We start from the raw sequence: 20,432 nt of genomic DNA, 5'->3' as shown, positions 1-20,432 counted from the left end.
TCCTGATCGCTTTTTATTTACTAATATAGATGTAGTCTTAAGAGCTACAGGAAGAATTTTAATGTCTCTACCTGTCACCAAGCCCAATTATGTATTTGGGTCTTAAAAGTCTTACTGTTTTGTGAAGCTTTCTGTAACAATATGTAATAATTTCTCCTTTGGTTGCACCTTTGCTACTCTCATAGAATTGCTTTTGTGCCACCATTAAAGGTTAACACTGCTGGTGCTTTTATTTCATCTTTCTTCTAAGTAAGTGTAAATTTAAGGGACTTCTCACCTATTTTTAATAGTTGATTTTTGCACAAGTGGAAAAAACGTATGAGCTTTTAAATTAGTATTAGTGCACAGAAATTGCAAGTTATCAGTATGAATTGTGCAAGTGAAATTCACAGATATTCTCCTTTATGTATTTATTATACATGTATTATATAGATCAATATTATTTAAAAGGTTAAATCAGATTATCTGATAAGGACATGCATTTATTACATCTCTTGATTTATGGAGGAAACTGTGATGTTAGTTATCAGATTATAGCTGCATGCCAAAAAGTAAAGATTACTACAGTTTTGAGAGAAATAAATCACTGTATTTTTGGAAAATTCTGTCAGAATAATTCTAATTAGTGTTTTAGATGCACTTTGGTTAGTGTATCAAGTTTTAATTTCAGCTACCACACATTTCTGTAACTGAAATTTGCTACAGGTAAGTAAAAGTGCAAGAAACTTGCTTTAAAACAGGCGTATTATTTTAAGATTGCTAACTTGTTAAAGACACCATATGCATTCATTTAAAAGAAACACATATTCCCATCCTCTTTCTCTCCTACCTATCCCACCCCACCTGTTCTTCTCATCATCGATTTCCACCTGCTTCTGAGGCCAGAAAATTTCTAACACTCAATATTTTGTGGCTTTTAGAAGTTAATATCCTTATAGTACTTAAAATCTACATCCCAATCTTTGCCACTCATGTTAGTTTTGGAACTCTTTTCCCAAATAAATAACTTAGAAAACAAAAGAGATCGGAGGGGACTTAACGGCTGAGGAGGAAGGAGAACAACATTATCTTGCAGGCTTAGTAATAGTATGAAGAACATTGACAGAAATTCCATAAAAGACAATGTCACAACTGAAATAAAAATTAAAATTTGTAAGCCATTATGTCAAATCCTATAACAAAAATAGTCTGGTTTTCCTGAGGACTTACGTGAGCCTGGTCTTTTTCACTCAAGTGCTGTATTTGTAAGTTTGATTGTCAGTTTTAAACCTCTTCTTCATACCTTCCAGGTTTTTAGACTATCCAAAAAGGTTTTTTGCAAAATTTCTCATCCCATCTCTTTTCTAATATTAACAATAACCTTTTTGTTCTACTAAGTGATCATCAGAGTCACACTTGTTTCTGAAAAAAGGAGTTATTAAATCCTATCCAAGATAGGATTTAAATCCAAGATACTTCAATGTTCTCTGGATACTGCTGAAGGAATTAAAATGGTGGTAGGACAAAGGCTGAATATTTATACAGTATTTGGGAACACCAGAGCAAAAGACTTTGTTGAATACATCGCTTCCATAGGTAATCATGCAGATGTCCTTACTTTTCAAAAGGTAACATTAGCTATACAGGATAGTAATTTAAAAATACATATAAACATAATCATGTCAACAATTATTTGAGAGCATGTGTACGCACATGCTTGACCCAATGTAGGACAGCATGTTAGCATGGATCTGAAGTATGCATTTGAAGTTGAGTATAAAATTGAATATTGTCATGAGTAGGCTGCTTTCCTGAATTATAACTACTCATTTTTGCTGTGTGTTTTGTCATGATTAACAGTCTCAAAACACTTACTATGCTTATTCTTAACCTTAAAAAAGTTATAAGAATCCCATTTGCCTTCAGAGATATTTAATATAGAATCTTTAATGTACGAGATTCTCTCCTTGAAGAAAATTACAGTCTGGGTAAACCATCAGTCAACAACATTTTAAGATGGTAAACCTACCTCTTTTAAAGGCAATCCAGATAGATAACATGCAGATAAAAGCTAACACGCTTCATATGCTTACAGCCCCTTACAACAGTATAAACAACTAGCTGTTTCATCTACAATCAAAATTGGTCAAGCTTCAAATGTAAGTGACCTAAATTTATCCATGAAAGAAATATGGTAGGGTCTTTCACAGAGAGAAAGTTTATTTGCCTTTCTTTGGAACTCTTCATTGTTCCTCCACCTCTCTAGACATACATAATTTCATCCCACCACTTCAGGACTACAGATTTTTTAAATTTTTTTCTATTCTTTCAACAGTTTTTCAGAAATATTCCTGCCACATCACCATAAGTGAACTGAAAGAGCCAAGCAGAACATGTCTTTCACAAGCAGTATGAAAAGCAATACTCTTATAATTTGTAGCAATTTAGCCCTGCTTTTATTTTATATAAACTTTAATGGTGGAATCATTCTAGAAATAAAGGAAACAGAATAGGAAAATATAAGAAAAAAATGGATGAATCATCTAAAAATTTTTGTTAAAACACAGGAAATAAGGATAGATAATTTTCTTGAAAGCAAGATTCCATCACTCATTCAGTACATATACAGAAATTTGCAAAGAGCTATACTAATTTTATCTTTTAAAAAGAGAATGAATGTCATTGCTGAACTCATTCTGTCAATTATAGGACTGCAACAGGACTTGAGATTCACTGTTTTATATAATGTGAGTGTATGACATAAAAAGTGTTTTGGCATTAAAACAGTTCCCTAAAAGAAAATAAGTTAAAGTTAATTTAATAAATATGCTCAGCAAAACCAGACATCTCCAGAAGCAGGTATTACTCCATTTCATGCAAGGCAAGAAAAGTTTTAAATATTCACAGTTTTTTCTTTTTTCACTGAAAATTGCATCATCAAAATCAATACAAAACTCAGTGTCTTCTGTTTAATCTTTATCTAGGTGAACAACATGCTCAGCTACTATAAACCAAAGAAATTTCATGGATTTCAATAAGCTATTGTATTTTAAATATTACCCCCCATTAAAGATTATGTGAAGATAAGCTCATATATGCATAGACAAAATGCAAGGCCAAAAGGTCTAAGTATTCACTCATCAGGCCAGTTGATTCTAATCAGTATTTTTCATCCTTAATTTTTCTGGCCTCAACCAACCCATATACAGGCATTTTTTTTGTACCTACATACATATCAAGGATCATGTTACAAATATTTTGCTCACAATTACTAGACAATCAGCTTTATTGATTAGTGGAATGCTACCTGTGCAGTTAGATATCTTTCCTTGCAATACGAGAATCATGATATGGCCCTAACTATTCGATTTTCATATAGTCATATTAACTTGAATGAAATAGCTTAAATGGTCCAACACTGATGTTCTGAATTTTAGTTCACTTTGTATTAAAATTTGATGTATCAACTTTTGGAGCTATTGTTTCATGTATCTGATATGGCAAAAATAATAGATTATATTTATATTTCAACTTGGTTCTAAATTGCCCTATCTCTAGAAACCGTTTAATGGAAAAGAATAAAAGTTATCCTTAATTCATAGAACTTTGAACTTCTGGGGACTATTGCTGACTTCTGTCTCAAAGCTATGTTGTTAATACAAACTATACAGCTAATGCTGCAACTGACATTTTGACCACTAAATATCCTAATGCTTTTTTTAAATGGAAGAAAATTTACCTTAATATCAAAAGCTCCTGGCTGACCCACTTTGTTATAAAGCTCCAGCTGGTTCTTGACTGGCGTTACCCACAATATCACCTGATTTAGTTGTTGATCAAGTTCAATGAAATCCTTTAGCAGAATCTCTATTTCTTTTTGTCTCTCTGGAAGATCTTTTGACACCTGAAAAAAATACCAGAAGCCAATTTTTTGGTGAAAAAAAAGTAACATAAAGCAATTTAACACTACATACATGTACACTTAAATAAAATGTTAAAATAAATGTTTTATACACTGGTAGGAAGAAGGGAAGGAAAGAGTAGACCCACCAATCAAATTATTATGTTAAGTGTCTTGCAAGTCAGTCAAAACACACTCTTTCCTAAAAAAAATTAAAAAAAAAAAAAAAGAAAGAAAAAAACCCAAAACACACACACACACACACAAAACCCAAACCCAAAACAAACCAAAAAAAACAAACCCCAGCATCAGGCTTCTCATTTTTTTGGTAAAAAAATTATTATCTCAGTATATGAAACCATTTTAAAGGTCAGTTTTTAATCAGGAAAAGCAATAGTGAAAATACAAAATTGATTGTTTGAATGATATCTAACCCTTCTTGACCTCTTGAATCTAGATATTTATAAGCATGTGTTTTCTTACAAGGTGTTTAAAGTTGCCAGTTGAGTTCAAATATGCATGAGCAGATGCATACAGTAAGAAAAATAATTAAGAAATATATAATTAATACTGATCAGGCCACTTGGTTCTCTGATTTGCATTCAAAGCAGTCAGATTTTTAACTAAGCATGTTCTTCTGTGCCAACAATATTAGAAATTAAGAATCAGTGAAGGGCATAGTTCAAATCCAACAGCACTGAAGCACTTGGAATAAATATAGGAACAGGTTGGAAATAAATAAGCCAACACAAAGCTCCATGCTGTCCTTCCCAGCTTGTTTTCTATAGCTAGAGAGGTGAGGTGTCACTATACTACACAATGGGCAACACTGCAAACCATCTGTACTTTAAAAAAAAATAATTCACAACAGCAAATATAGGGCCTGGGCAGACATAAGAAACAATGGCAGTTAATTATTAAAATCAGCCAAGAAGTATGGTTAGTTTTCCATATCAAGAAAAATGAGGTTTCCCAAAGTTCGTTGGTTTTAAGCATGTTTTTACTAAAGCAACCCTCTTAAAAGTAGCAAAACATGAGGTTTCTGATACACACAATAAAATATAAATTCCCTGTAAAGTTAAACAGCATCAATGGAAGCATTGTTATCATATTGCCTGGCTACACAAGTATTACTGCTGTGTACTAACTTCTAATTCCTAATGATGACATTTTACAGAAAACAATAAATCTAAACCCATCAGAGACATGAAAGCAATGAAGGTTACTAAAAAAAACCCCAAAAAATCAAACAAAAACCCAAACAAAACCAAACCACCACCAGCTGAGAGAATGGGAAGAACACAACTGTCTCATGACATATAAATTTCTTTACAACTTTGGTTTGAAAATACTGATTTGTTGGTACTAAAATAACCCCTCTACATATACTCTGCATATGATTTATTAGACCGTACTTAAGTGATATGTGTAATTCAAGAAGTTGATTTGCAATATATTAAATTATCTCTATTGTTCACTATAGCCACCCCATAATATCCTATTTAATAAAAACTGACCCATGAGTCAAATTACTTTTTCTATCTTCTTAATCTTGTTAAATATAATAAAAACTCTGCTTTTCCAGAATGGCCCCAGATATGAAAGAAAACAATTAAAAATGCATTTATTTCCCTTATGTGTTAACTCAAATATCTATGCAGAACTTGGCCTAATTTCACAGAAGATTAGTTTCATCTTTCTTACAACTTTTGAATGTTAATCTCCAATGTTTAGTAGCTTTAATATTAATGTAAACAAGTTCCACAGCAATACTACTGAAAGTAAATAGGTAGTCATAGGCAGATAAAAATCCAAGCTGACTTCTGAAGATCTGAAATTTAAATTAATCTGCTTCCAGTCAACATTAATCAAGCATATTGGGTCTATCACAAGATAGAGAAAGAAAAATTTGTTGAGTTTTCGGCCGGGGGTGGGGGGGAGAAGGGAAGTAACCAATTACATACTAAGGTATATTCAATCCAGAAAAGCAGAAGATGAAGGATTAGGTTTTGGTGACAGACTGTACTTCAACGTACTGTTTTCAAAAATAATCACACAAGAAAAGAAAGCAAAATAAATCCCACCTATAGCTATAGTAAGAGGTAAATTGTGATATAAGTAAATGCAGCCTCTTCTTACAAGTTGGCTCCTGCTCTAAAATAATAGCACAAACATAGGATTATATATTTTCTAATATAAGAATTAAAAAGAAATCTAGGTCAATATGAATCAGGTTCATTATAGACAGCGATTTAATGTCATCTACTTTTACCACAGAGATAAAAAGAACAAGAGTAAATAAATGAATAAAGGACTGTCCTCAAACTCAGGTTAGGGTTACAGATAAGCACAGATAAGCATTTAACAAGGCAGTACCTTGTAAGATCCAGGTAACGTGTTACATACCACTGTGTGGGAACCAGATTCTTAGATTCTAGATCTCAGGGACTGCATTTGCTTGCCTTTTTTCTAAGCTCTGGTATCAAACTGTCAAGCTGGCTAATCAAATGAGAGCCTGATGAGTTTAAGGTAATTACAAGTCTGCCTATCTAGCCAAGGTACTGCTGCAGACTGTCTCTTGGGGACAGCTTGTTTCCTGAGCTAATTCTGCAACTCACCAGAAGCATAATTTGGGAAAACCTCCATGGAGTAATGGACATGGACATGATGACTGGTTGACCAGATTTATGCCCTTCCTGTGGCAGAGGAGTACACAAGGAGATGGGCCCTCCAGAATCTTCCCTACCGTTTTACTCAGTCTTTCAGGCTTGTTATTCACAGCTCCAGGAGTTCCAACCCTGAGGTGGGATTCTGATGCTGGTGGGACTTACAGCCATCCCACTGCGCTGCTGTCTCTGGGCTCTCTCTATGAGTTCTTGGATGCCTCCAGGGATGAGTGAGCAATGGCTAGTGTCCCACTCCAATTCTCTTTTCTGCATTTTTGCTTCTGGCCCCCTTCCTCCCCCATCCTCCTTTTATTCATTTGTCGTCTCAGGGTAACCATCCGGTGTCTACTCAGTTTCATCCCCTTTGGTATCTTATCTCTTTCCCTCCTATTTAAGAAAGACTGTTTGTTAGGTTTTATCAGAGGACAGCTGATGTTCTTTTCTAAGGGGGAAGACCAATAGGAGCAGTGGCCATAAGGCAACACCTGCAGAAGAGTAAAACCAGGGCAAACACGTGAGATGCTTTCTCAAACATGAGATCTGCCTAAAACTGAACACAGGCTTGATTAAGGAGTGTTATAGGCTGGCAAGGAAGACAGGGTGCAAAAGAAGAAATTGAAGAAAGGACAACTTCAATTGGAAGTTCTTTCTAAAAATCTAGCTTAGCTCTTTGCACACAAATTAAATTTTTTCAACTTTGCCTTATTTGGCAGAAGATCAACATTGAAAACATACCTTGGTTTGCAACCAAAAAAAAAAAAAAATTGCAAGTGCAAAGGACAACAAAAGTATGGATTATTCCTTCAAAGAAAAAATTCTGATTTCAGCATCAAAGGACTATATAATTTCAATGATATGTGTCAAAACATTAATCTCAAAGCATGTGATGCATCTAAAATTCTGTACTTTAGTTCAAGTGTTAATTAAGTTAGATTAATTGGAAGCTTAGTAACAGAATAATAGAAAAGATTTCAGCTCTAAACTGAGAAACAGTAGAAGAGCCTAATTTTACCAACTGACACTGGTCTTCACAATACTTAATTTTATTCTAATCTTAAACTATCAGACAATTTCCCACTTATTTAATTTTATGTATTCCAATTTTTACTCTTTTCATTAAAATACTAAAAAAACCACAAATAAATTACAGCCATATAAATGATAACATCTCTCAAAACATGAGAATACTCTGTGAAATTTGAATAATTGCAGATTTTCAATGTCTAGATCTTTATCTAAATATTTTCGTTTCTTCTCTTTATGAATTCTCAAATTACTTGCATTGCTTGTTTCTGTTCCATCTAAACCTCATGTCTCAGATGATCTTCCTTCACAAGGTGCCTAAATGATACACTATTACGTTCTTTCCATCCCCACCCCAATCTGATTACTTTGGTGCAAAATGATACATATGCTCAGCTTGGCAGTATAGATCTCCTTGATCATTCCACATGCTGCTTTCCACTGCTATTTCCTACTTTAGCTTTAGATAGTTATTTTTCAGTCTATACACAGTTGTGTGCATGCACTATGGGATGACTTAGAGCCGAGCAGATGGAGAGGAATACCAATCCTTATGATAACAGTAAGTACAAAGGGAGGAAGAAGTTGTATAAAGTATGCCATCTGATGTAAAATCATATTCTGTGTCCCTGTTCTGTTTAATTCCTTATGAATATCCAGAAAGCAGATTCAATTAAAGCAGTATCAATTAAAATAATAGTTGTGGAATTACATTTCAATCCTGTAACTCAGGAACAATGTTCAAAATGAAAAAATTGAAACTAATTAGGTAGAGACAGTAGGTAAGAAAGAATGAACAATGGGAATAGTTTTGCAGAGGTCAGAAATGTTATTGCAAATGAATGAACCTGATAAATTATATTACTAGTAAGGCATCACTATCATTATCAGCAGCTGCCATGTGATAAAAGTAAGGAAAGCCACTGAAATGACTTGCATACAATAATATTTCAAGTGACCAATGCCTGATTTTGAATATTTCCCTTCTCTCTCACAAGTCAACATCAAGGTCATTTCCTATTTACCTAAAATGACCAAAGAGAAGATAATGCAGTTATTACCCAGCTGTTTGGGAATATAGATGAGGAGATGCATCTCCCCAGTATGTCATTTGTCAAAAAAGAATATGGAGAATTTTCCTAATCGTGAATGAAGAGAAAATAAGCCCCAAATTCTGACATTCTAACAGCAGTGGAAATCTGTTTTTTTTCCCCAACGTTAGATAAGGTACCCCTTTCTCTTGCTAGCTGTCTCACTAACCTCTCAATAACAGAGCGGCACTTATAAAAGAATCTTATTTTGATGAATCTGACAGTGGATTAAAATTCAGCTTTCTTGATATGCATAATGTGATAAATTATAATAAACTCCAATGAATATGAGCAAAAGTATGTTGTGGGGTATCTGTGAAGACTGTTAACAATGTTTTTCTTGTACTCCTGGCTTGGAAGGGACCCTCTGATATACAAAGCACTTTATGAAAGTGGGCTTTTAATATAAGGTAACTGGTAGTGTCAGGTTTGAAAAAAAAAAAAATCACAATTGTTTGCATAAAGAAAAATGAATAATGTATAGCTTTCTGTATGAATTGCTTTCCTTACTAAATGTAAAACAAGCAGCAGCTTCTGCATTACTATTCCATTTCTGCAAAAATACAAATATTAGGAAAAAAGGACACAGGTGACTACACTGCAATCAGCCCACAGCATAACTGGACTGAAAGCAGGATTTTATGTTGTCCAAACCAGGACTTGGATAATAAAGAAATAACTAAAGTCATAACAACCATTAAATGCAAGCTTCAATCCAGACTTAGTGATAAATCACAACTGACACTTCCATCACACTAGTAAGATGATTGCATAAAATAGCAATTCTTGCAGCCACTGTTCAGAAAGTTTTATCTGCTTAAAATCACCATCCCTAGAGCACGTACGAAGAATGATTTAAAATAGAAGGGGGAAAAGTTAATTTTTATGCATCATTTCTTCATGAAAAACAATCAGTGTAAGAAGGAGTTTCATATAAGTTCAGTTTAGGATGCCATTTAGTTAATTAACTGAGCCATTTTCATTAACAAGCTCAATATTGACTTTAAAACAAAATCTACGTAATTTCCTTAAAACGATGAATATTTATGAGCCATAGTGTCTCTGACAAAGTTGGAGTAAAGACTGTATTATTAGAGGAAGATGAAAGCATGCTACTAAAAATATGCATAGAAGATTTTTCTTTGCTATGTAGCTAGTGTTTCACGTTTCCATACAAGCATCTCAGGACCTGACCTTGGCATGTGGTTTTTGGCTTTTTTTTTTTTTTTTTTAACTTCTTAACAATGTATTTGTAATATCCTCAAGTTTCATTTTTATTTTTAAAATGCTTTTTTTTTCCCCATTGATGCAGAAGACTAAAGCAGTCCAAAAATCCAATGCACCAAACAATTTTCTGCTTCATCTGGCTGTCTAGCGTTTTAAAAAGCAAATAAACATATCCTCCACCCCAATTATTTGTTTTGTTTTTCTTGCATGGTAATATGATTGTATATATCACAGTCTTCTGAATATCTGTATGCTTTTTATATTTAATATTTATAACTAATTGTCATTCATTCTGCTCTCTACTATCTCAGCGAGTCTCCTTTGTCAAGGGCACTTTTTGAGCACAAGACCCTCCACCTTAAATCTCTGCTAAATAATCTAGTCCACTATTTTCTTTTCTTTACCTTTGTTTCTTACTCAGTTCCAGAAATCCAAAAGGACCCACAAAGGGTTTACAGTATGATTCCTTCAGCGACTCTTAATAAAGGATATTCTGACAGGAAAATGATTTCTAAATAAAAGTACAATGCCCTAATTGTTCTTTCCCTGGTTTACAGCAGATAATACCATATCTATCCCTCAGGCTACGTACAGTCCAGGAGGCAAGGCAACTCCAGCATGCACCCAACAGTACTGGTAGCCTGCCTGAACAGTCAGTCAAAGTTTTTTTTTCCTGTGGAAAGCAAAGCCTGACATATATGTTGGGAGGAGAAGAGAAAATGGCAGGCCATAGTGCTATTCAGCACAGAGCTGGACATGCTGTTGCAGTGTCCCAGGGAAACACAACATTACTTTACAGGGTATGATAAACCCTGTCTGACATAGTTAAGAACAATCTCCTCGTGGTTTGGCAAACCATGGTAGTCCTATCTCCACTTTTGGTCTTTCCATGTGACAGAGTTCTTCCTGCCTGTTGCTTTGTCTCACTATCCTTTTCTGCAGCCCTCCTTTTCCTTTTCCTAAGATCACACATTATCCAATTGCTTTACTTTCAAAACCATGGCCAGTACTGAAAGCTCAACTTCCATGCATAATCAGCTCACAGCGGCAATCAGTCAATAGCTAAACTAAACATATTGATATTTTCTTCCATGCTGTTGCCTACATCTGAGAGAAGCTTCCCAGAAGCATTCACGAAACTGTGGAGCTTCTAAAAACTGTCATCTGCCAGAATGCCTGACAAGCAAAACGAAGTGAAAAGGCACTGCAATGAAACAAATGACAAATATTTATACAACATGTAGTACCTTAAAATGCAAGCTATAAACTTAGAATCGTTATTGGTTTTGCTCACAGAGTTCTCTATAAGAATGAAAAAAAACCCAACCCCTTAACATTTAGTTTGGTAGAGGAAATGAATATAATTGGATCTAAGAATTTAACACAGCAATAAAATCAGTATCAAACAGCATTCTGGCTATAAGCTACATAGAGCAGTAAGTTAGGTAATGAATGTATAGATAAACTGTATTATTTCCACAGTAAATAAACAGGGATTTTTTTGCATTATCTTTGCACAGCGTAGATAAATTACAATGGGTTGGAATTTTATCTACAGCTGAATATTTATAGCATTTCCTAGCAACAAAGAATTTATTCTGTTAAAAATTACATAAAAAATAATGTTGGTATTCCAATTCTAGTGAGTCATCTTGACTGCCAAGTACTCAGCTGACATGTCTGACAGAAAACAACTAACAATGAACTTGCTTTTTTTTTGGTTGTTCTTCAAGAATTACCTGGTTTAGCACTTTGAATGAGGTGACAACTTTTCATTTGTAATAACATCCAGTTAATAGAAAAGTTGAGAGTGTGGGAGTTAGTTAACAGTGTTCAGTGTGCAATTAAGTTCAGTATCATAACAACAGGCCATTCTCTGGGTAATGATGATGCTGAATTTTTGAAAAAGTGTTTTTAAAACTCTGAGAAAAGTGGCCAAACAAAGGCAAGGCAAGAGGAAGGGGAAAGGGAAGGGAAGGTTTAACTTTACAGTTATTTCAGACTATTCTGTTTGCAGGAATTTTAATTATATAAGCATGTTACAATACAGACAGACCTACATAATCAAAGTATAAACTTTCTTGTAAACAGCAAATAGTAAAACATTGATTTTTAGGTCCCTACAGTCTTCCTTAATAGAAATGCATGAAACACCTGACATACAATGGCAGTGTCTGTCTTGGAACTGAAGTGTAAAAAAGCCCAAACCATTGTCATTCATTGATGTGTGACATTATGTGTTCATTATATGTGAAATCCCTCTCTGATACATGGTTGTTGCAGTGTAGAAAAATGTGTAAGGATTTGTCTAAAATGCCTTATTTGAAATCTGGTAATTCAGCTAGATCAATATTACGTCTATGCAGCTGTCAGCACAAATGTCTTGACAATTAGTACTTTTTATATTCAATGTACTTGGCATAACTTTTTAAATATATGATGAATATATTCCAGATTCATATGGCAAACAAGAATTAAAAGGAATTTTAAGATGGTCGGTAAGATAGTATGATATATATTGTACATATACATACATATATTTAATCATGATTTTATGGTCTCATTGGCTAGTACAGACTTTTTACCCCTGCATGATTGTATTTCATAAATATTTTTAATTCTGTGCTTAAAGTTTAATGTGTAGTGAACAGAGCAGCAATGTGGCCTTATGAACAGACATCTGAAGTCTTTATGATTAATATAAAAATAAATAGAAAAGTTTTCTTCCTGTGTTTCCTGTGGATTATTATTAAATGATTTGTGATGTCATCAGTTCAATCTAGTTCACCTTCACTACTTCAGCAGGTACAAAATACCTTTGAATTTGCTATAAATTAACTACATTACCTTTACCGTAGATATTAATTGGGAGGCCATAGAAGAGTCTTGCCACTTAGATTATGAACAGACATATTAATTCACAAAGAATGTCAAAAAAAGATTATGGGCCAGAGCAAATGCTAAGGGGTCCATAGGGAAATAGCTGAGAAGATCTACTCAGCTTCAACGGTCTCCTGGCTCAACAGGACATACTTGTCAAATGGGGATGGTGTCTATCATCATACTGATGGGTTTTAAGGAGTGAGATGAATCGGCACTGACCTAAGTGACCCGACCTCAATCTCCACTAAGGTCAGAAGTAAAAAAAAAGTTTGAGAACCCATTACAGATCCCATTATACATACTTACAAAAAAACCCCCACCATACAATTTGCTGGTGTTCTGAGGTGGTAATTAATGAAGGAAAATTGAGTTAGATATTACAGCAGTGGTGAGTGATATAACAACAGTTAAACTAACTTATTGGGAGACAATAAGAGATATCTAGCATCCTTGTCAGGTTTCCAGGTCCAGTAGTCATGAGATTATTTTAACCAGAATATTTAAGATGTTCCCTTTAACCAAAACTTTTGAAAGAGCCAGTCACCTTGTTTGACATACTTGATAGTTTTGTTTAGGAAGTGTTGCAATGGAAGAGCAAGACTAAGAGTAATAGCAAGTTGGACCTTTCAGGGCTAAATCCCAACATGTAATTTCCTGAAAAGAAATTCTAATTCATTAGACATCATAGTGGAAAGTGAATTTTCCAGTATCATATCCAACCTCCAACTTAAATGCTGTGAAACTTCAATGCTACAAAACAATCAGAGAAAAGAAAGAACTTTATAAAGTAGGAAAATGCACACATTTATCTCACTCTTTCTACATGCCCATGACTAATGTCAATGTATGGATAGAAATAAAACTGTTCATTAACTCCTTTAACTTTTAATAGCCTTTAAAAAAAATAATAATGCATCAGGAATTCTCATGACTACTAGCATGATACTTATTCATAACTCTATAGCAGTTATTATCTCTTCTGAGGAAGCTAAGCCAGCTTTTTGCTGTTTGATAAAATGAGTAAAATGTATTAGGATTTCTGGTTTGAAAGACAAATTTAGAAATGGATATTTAAATTTCATATTTAGAGTAATAATATTCAGGCAAGTCTTCTATGAAATAATCAAATGATTTATTTTTCAAAAGTAGAAATCTGTTTAATATTGATTACCCAAGATAATTTAGACATTTGGAGTGAGATGTTGTTATGAAAGCAGAAATAGATATCCTCTCAGTGTTTGTATCAGAGAAAAAAGCCAGTATGGTAAATAAGACTGTTAGAAATTTTTCTTATCTAGAAGCATAAGATTTGTACAAGATGGTTAGCTTTTACTACTCCTAATTAGAAACATCACACCACCACAAACATCCCAACTGATATTCATACATGCTTTGTGGGTTTACTTTTAAGAAAATTAAACCATGTGTTCCTCACTATTGTTTTAGATGGAGAGCTGTTATTTAAGTACATTGGGATTTAACTTGATAAATGCTGTAGCACATAGAGCATTATTCAGAAAGATCTTATTAGTAACACACACTGTGGAAACTTCAAAAGATAAGAGAACAATTTCTTTCCACTTCATCCCACCAAATACAAGTTTAGTCTTGTCAAATGTTGCAAGTCTTTTGTGTTCCTCCTCTTTTTGCAAAACCATTCCAGAATCTGTTACCCCTCTTTCATGTGAAGTGGGGGAGATTACAAAGACAGAGCAGTCATACAAATTGTCCTCTTACCTTCTGAGAAAGTCACAGTAAGAACAAACACAGTAAGTAAGGAACGACTGGGGTCACAGAGGTGGCTGTTGGGGTGACTATGAGGAACAAAAGGAGGAGGAGGAAAGACAGTCAACAGACCACCAAGATACATTACTTTGATATATGCTGCAAGAAACTCATTAGGAAATCTGCACAATTTTCTTGTAAACTTTTCCTTTCCTGTAAGTTCTTACATGTTGATGAGTAACATGGCCTGAAATCCACAAATAATACTGTGATGAAATTCCAACTTATCTATATTTAACTTTCATTAAATTTCTTATGCTTGCTGTCATTTATTGTTAAGCCTAAAACACACCTGGAAAACCAAAACTAAGGTAAAACAAATAAAGCTAGAATCTAACATGTATAAAGAAGAAAGAATCCTAATTGTTCTAAATATAGTAAAAAACTTGCCTCAAAGGAAAAGAAGAACAAATATTCAGTAGTATGCCACAAGAGCCCTTCGTATTGTGTAATTATTGCCTGATTGCTGCAAAAACATTTTGAATATTGTAACTTTTTCCTTGAAGGGACTTCAGAATGACTAATCCTTTCAAATGAGAGTAAACAATATACTGCAAGAGGAAAGTATTTATTAATACTTAACAAGGCAAAGAAAAATGGTAGTGTCATTAATAAGAAGAGAGCAATCATATATTTCTCTGCAGGACTCCTGAAATAATGTAAAACAGCATTACTAACCACTTTTACAATGCTTTAAACCTTCAGAATGCTTTAATATCACCAAGTAATTTACTTTTACAATATTCCTATGGGATGGGGAGTTGTGCATAGGAAAATAGAGCAGCTGGAAAATTAAGTAACTTCCCTGGCATTTCCAGTCTGGGGGACGTGACAAGATCAAAATGGTCTCTGTAAAGTATCATACCCAAATATACCATCTATCAGGGATTTACAGCACTAAAAACTTCCTTTTTCTGATGCTGTGCTACTACATCTATTTATTCATAGTTGTGCTGATTTGGGCTGGGATAGAGTTAATTTTCTTTATAGTAGCTAGTATGGGGCTATGTTTTGGATTTGTGCTGAAAACAGTGTTGCTAACACAGGGATGGTTTAGTTGTTGCTACGCAGTGCTTACACTGGTCAAGGACGTTTCAGCTTCCCATGCTTTCCCAGCACAAGAAGCTGGGAGGGGGCACAGCCGGGACAGCTGACCCCAGCTGACCAAAGGGATATCCCAGACCATAGGACATCATGCTCAGCATATAAAGCTGAGGGAAGAAGGAAGGGGGGGACATTCGGAGTGATGGCGTTTGTCTTCCCAGTAACTGTTATGTGTGATGGAGCCCTGCTTTCCTGGAGATGGCTGAACACCTGCCTGCTAATGGGAAGGAGTGAATTCATCCCTTGCTTTGCTTTGCTTGCGTGTGCAGCTTTTGCTTTCCCTATTAAACTGTCTTTATCTCAACCCACGAGTTTTCTCACTTCTACTCTTCCAATTCTCTCCCCCATCCCACTGAGGGGGGAGTGAGCGAGCGGCTGTGTGGGGCTTAGTTGCCGGCTGGGGTTAAACCACGACAATAGTGCTTTATTGGGGAGACACATAACTTTTTGTTTAATTTTTACTTTTGTGCTCATAAATGAGGAAAATATATATTGGAGTTTATATCTTAATAAATTAAAAATAGATTAGTGTAATAATCTGTGCAAAGCACATGCCTGTGGGGGAGCAGAGAAGGGGGCTGGTTACCTTCACATTATGCAAGCTTGGCTGCCAAAGTTGAAAGGGTGGTTTTTTGGGTTTCAGGGAAAAAAGCCTCTCCAGAAAATGTTTCAGGCTACATCTAACCTGCTGGATGCACAGGTGGTTCTGAATGCCCAGAGGTGAGTGCACGCCCTGACCACATCCTGGCCCCACGCTGCAACAAGACCAAAGTGTGCACAAGCTGTCCCCTTCATTTCCATGGGATGGAAGGCTAAGCTTGGGGCCAGACTGAAGCTGTAGTGTGCTCTTGTCAGGCCCCTGAAACAAGGGAATCAGGACCCTCTGGTACACTGCTGCACAAACATGTCACTCTCCATAGGAGGAACACAAAAAAGCTATAGTATGCAATTAAAGAAGGATACATAGCAAGTATAACTAGTTAAATCAATTTGCATCCATTTTTACAGATGGAATCATTCCATAAGCAAAATTCTTTCCTCAATCAGCTCTTTGTTTCTGCTATTCAAAGAAGAAAGTGGAACTAAACAATGACGAGCCTTCCCGATTCACTTTATTGTCTGTGAGACTCACTGGTTTGAACACAGGCCAGATGAACTGGTCTGGTAGGCTACATTAACTACACAATAGGGATGACCAGCATCTTCTCTGTGCTTAAAATATCATAATATAATTTTAGTCAGCCAGATTGGTTTTTTTTCTTTATTCTTAGAAATAAAAATTTAAGTTGTGTCTTTATCAAAATTCTCCTTTGAAGGACTTGAAAACTCTCTGCTTTTCCTTTCTACCCCTTTATATTGCAAGACAACACTTTAACTTGCACTAAAGCCTGGGAATTTCTTATTCCCTTAGTGAATGACCCTTCAGTCTTCAGTGCTTGAAACTGTATTTCAATATGGCAGAATTTCCCCACTCAACTCCTTGACACAGGATGCTGTGTGCTTAAAGTTTACATGAACTTAAATGATTTCTGGCACAATTTTTATATTTAAAAGTAACTTCTAAATTCTTCTATTAATTTGTCCAGATACCATTTGAGATCATGTATATTTTTAGCTTACTACCTTTTCTTCATTAATATAATCTTCTCTAGGCATCTGATTTTAGGCATTATCAGATGGCTAAATGGACATGGTCAGAGGGTGTATGGATCTTTTGTTTGTCCCAAATAATCCACTGGTATGTTCTCATGCAAAATGAAATAAAGAGGGTACTCCCTTCTTTAAAGTTTGTATCTTTTGGATGTAGTATGAATATAGCTCATCTCTTTGACCTCAATATTCTGCAAACTGACTTGTATAGAAGACTCCAGAAATCCACACAAAACTGCTCTAGAAAAAGATTCTTACAGTCATTCATCTGCATTTTGCACGTGAGATCAAACATGCTCTTCCTAACCTGCTTCAATCTAAAATAAAGCATGATTGGCTATCCACATATTCTACACACGAAGGAACCCATAACATTGTAAGGACGCTATTATTATCTATATCATTTGGACCAATAGCAAAGAAAATTATGATTATATTTTAAGGGATTTTCTGCTTGGTAGTTTTCACTACCTGGCTTCCTATCTAATCTGGTTTTTGCATTAAAATTTTCTATAATAATAAGGCTCCCCAGAGGATTCATATCTAATATCCTAGATTTCTAGAACAAAAACTGCATTCTGTTATGACTGATGCTTATATACAGAAGAATTTGCACTGTTATTTGGTTCATTCTGAATACATTAAAGTAATTATTTTTAATAAAAGTGAATATTCTTTCTCATCCACTGTTTGTTGTCTGGGAGTTTTTTGATGGTTTTGCTTGTTTGTTTTATCACCTATGAACTGGGTCATGCACTAAGTCCTGGAAAGGAAAGCAGGTGAGGTTCGGTTCTATTCAGGGTTTCTTTCAATGTGATGCTCTTCACTTCTATTTCACAAAAATTATTTTGTCAATTACATTTGCTTCAAAGTTTTAGTAGATGCAGTAACTGTGTTGCTTTCACTAAATACCCTCAATGACAAAAGCGAGCTAAAGGGGTTGAAATATTTTTGTCCACCATCACAAAAAATAGATATGCTATGTAAAATTATTTTTTCTTTAAGATTAAAGCCAGTTAAAGCCAAGATTTCTTTAAGATTAAAGTAATTATAAAGCCATAAGATTAAAGCCAACTGAGCAGGTAGTTTTCCCTTGGTGATATTCCAGATACAGCATAAATTACATATTTTTCAATTCCTTCTGCTCCTAAGAACTGCATTAATCTGATTTTAATTTTGGTCTTATAAATCCCAAAGAAAAGGCATTTTTTAAAAAATAGACTTTAAACTGAAAAAGGCAGCAATTATATCAAATTTCTGGATATTTTTTTAAGGTTGTAAAATACAGTTCTTGTAATGCAACAGTTAAAAAAAAAATCATCAGCGAGCATCATATCATAGCAATATTCACCTCATTTGAATCTCATTTATATTTTGGTTGGGGGTTAAAAACAAAACCAGCACAGGTCTGTGCAGATATTCAGGTTCTTTTCAAATGTGGCACAAGATTTTAAAGTCTCTTAGCACTAATTTTCCAGATTTAAAGACAGTTGCATCCAAATCTGAATCTTAAATGAGACTAGAAGTGATCTGTTAGTCTAAGCCTGATCTGTTACATCTCTTATTTTATACACAGGAAATAACCAAATCTTTCAGTGTAAGTTAAACCAATTCATTTTCTTCCATCTACTGTGAAAACCTATACTTAGCCTTGATTGTAGACATTCATGGAGCTATTATAATCCACCTTTCAAATTACATCAACTAACAAAAAAAAAAAAAAAAAAAAAAAAAAAAAAAAGAGTCTCCTTATGTTTTACAATAGTCCCCAGTTCTTTCTGATGAAAATCATTAGGATGACTTACAGTACAGCATGTAAAGTGGAACAAAAACTAATGTCTGAAGCTGCTAAAATGACTAAAAATTGCCTCTGATCACTGAGTAGGCTGTAGGGCTCAATTCCCATTGTGTTCTGTCTTCTAACACATGCGATCCATTGTTTTCAAAATATCTAAGTATGTCAGTAGCTTTAAATCAATACAGTCAGAAAACCTTCAGTATGTGTAACCTAAAAAGACAGGAAAAAACCCAAAGGGGTTATTTTACTTGCTCAGAAGGTGAAAATAACTCAGACATTCATATTAGGCTACAAATGCTTTAGTTCATAACTTCTTGTTTACCTTATTTTCACAATCTGTAAGACAACTTCATTTTAGGAAAAGAGGAAAAGAAAAACAAAGCATGGTATTATCAATATTCCATGAGATCATAAGGCCAATTCTTATGGTCTTGGGAAAAAAAAAAACAAACCAAAACAAAAACAACCCAAATCTAAACCCAAATTAAAAAAGCCACTTCTACTTATCTATGGAATTCTTAATTGAAATGCACAGTCAGTTTCTCTTTTCACAACCTGGAAAAAGTGTGCTATAAGTGAATGTACTTATATTTCTTACTAATTGAATGCCAGGCTTTGTCATCCTTGTTCTATATGTTTCTTTTGAAAACAACAGTACATGGCAATTTTCTTAAATGACACAAAATGCAATCTAACTGAAGATTTCTGGTTGTATTTAAAAGATATATGTATATATGTGTATAACATATCAGGTTTAGGCTACAAGACTGTTTATATATAAGGTTGTTTAGACTTATCATCATCATTGTCTTTAAGAACAAAGCTGAAAATTTTAAAATGGAAAGCAAATTATGAATCATATGATAGAACTTACAGGAAGTGGCTAAATTAAACTACATATCATATTACTTTCCTCCACCAATTTTATTCCTGGAAAAGAGCAGCTAACCAGTTTAGTTCCAACATAACAGAATCCAGATTCTAGTTGATCAAGTAAATAACAAACCAGATGTTCTATTTAATGTACCATACCACATATAAAACAAATCGTGCTTTTGAATATACAGGTATTTCCTACTTCTTCAGCTTCAGAAAAAGGGAGGGTTTCTACAGACCAGCAAATAAAAGAAAAATATTTAGTCCCCTTCAGGATGGCTTCCTTAATTCTCCCCTATTTACTCCCTGTGAATATTCAACTTCTTTATTGGTGTAAGGACTTGAGTGCTTTTCCTGTTTGAATAACAAGCTGGAAAAAGGGATACATCAAAACCTTATAGATCTCCAGGCACAGAAGAGGTAGACTTTTAAAATCTTACATCATCCTA

At 34.4% G+C, this 20,432-nt stretch overlaps 1 protein-coding gene across 2 annotated transcripts in view; it reads right to left on the bottom strand.

Moving 5' to 3' along the window:
• The window catches only part of DMD (dystrophin), a 1,150,282-nt gene that overhangs the window by 393,738 nt on the left and 736,112 nt on the right, over positions 1–20,432 (bottom strand). For both annotated transcript variants that reach the window (XM_072848384.1, XM_072848392.1), the window contains one exon: positions 3,719–3,883. In XM_072848384.1, coding sequence (XP_072704485.1) covers positions 3,719–3,883 — 165 coding nt within the window. The remainder of the gene's footprint in view (positions 1–3,718; positions 3,884–20,432) is intronic.

The sequence above is a fragment of the Ciconia boyciana genome, chromosome 1 (assembly GCF_034638445.1).
Source record: "Ciconia boyciana chromosome 1, ASM3463844v1, whole genome shotgun sequence".
Taxonomy (NCBI): Eukaryota; Metazoa; Chordata; class Aves; order Ciconiiformes; family Ciconiidae; genus Ciconia; species Ciconia boyciana.
This window is presented reverse-complemented; position numbering and strand designations above follow the sequence as displayed.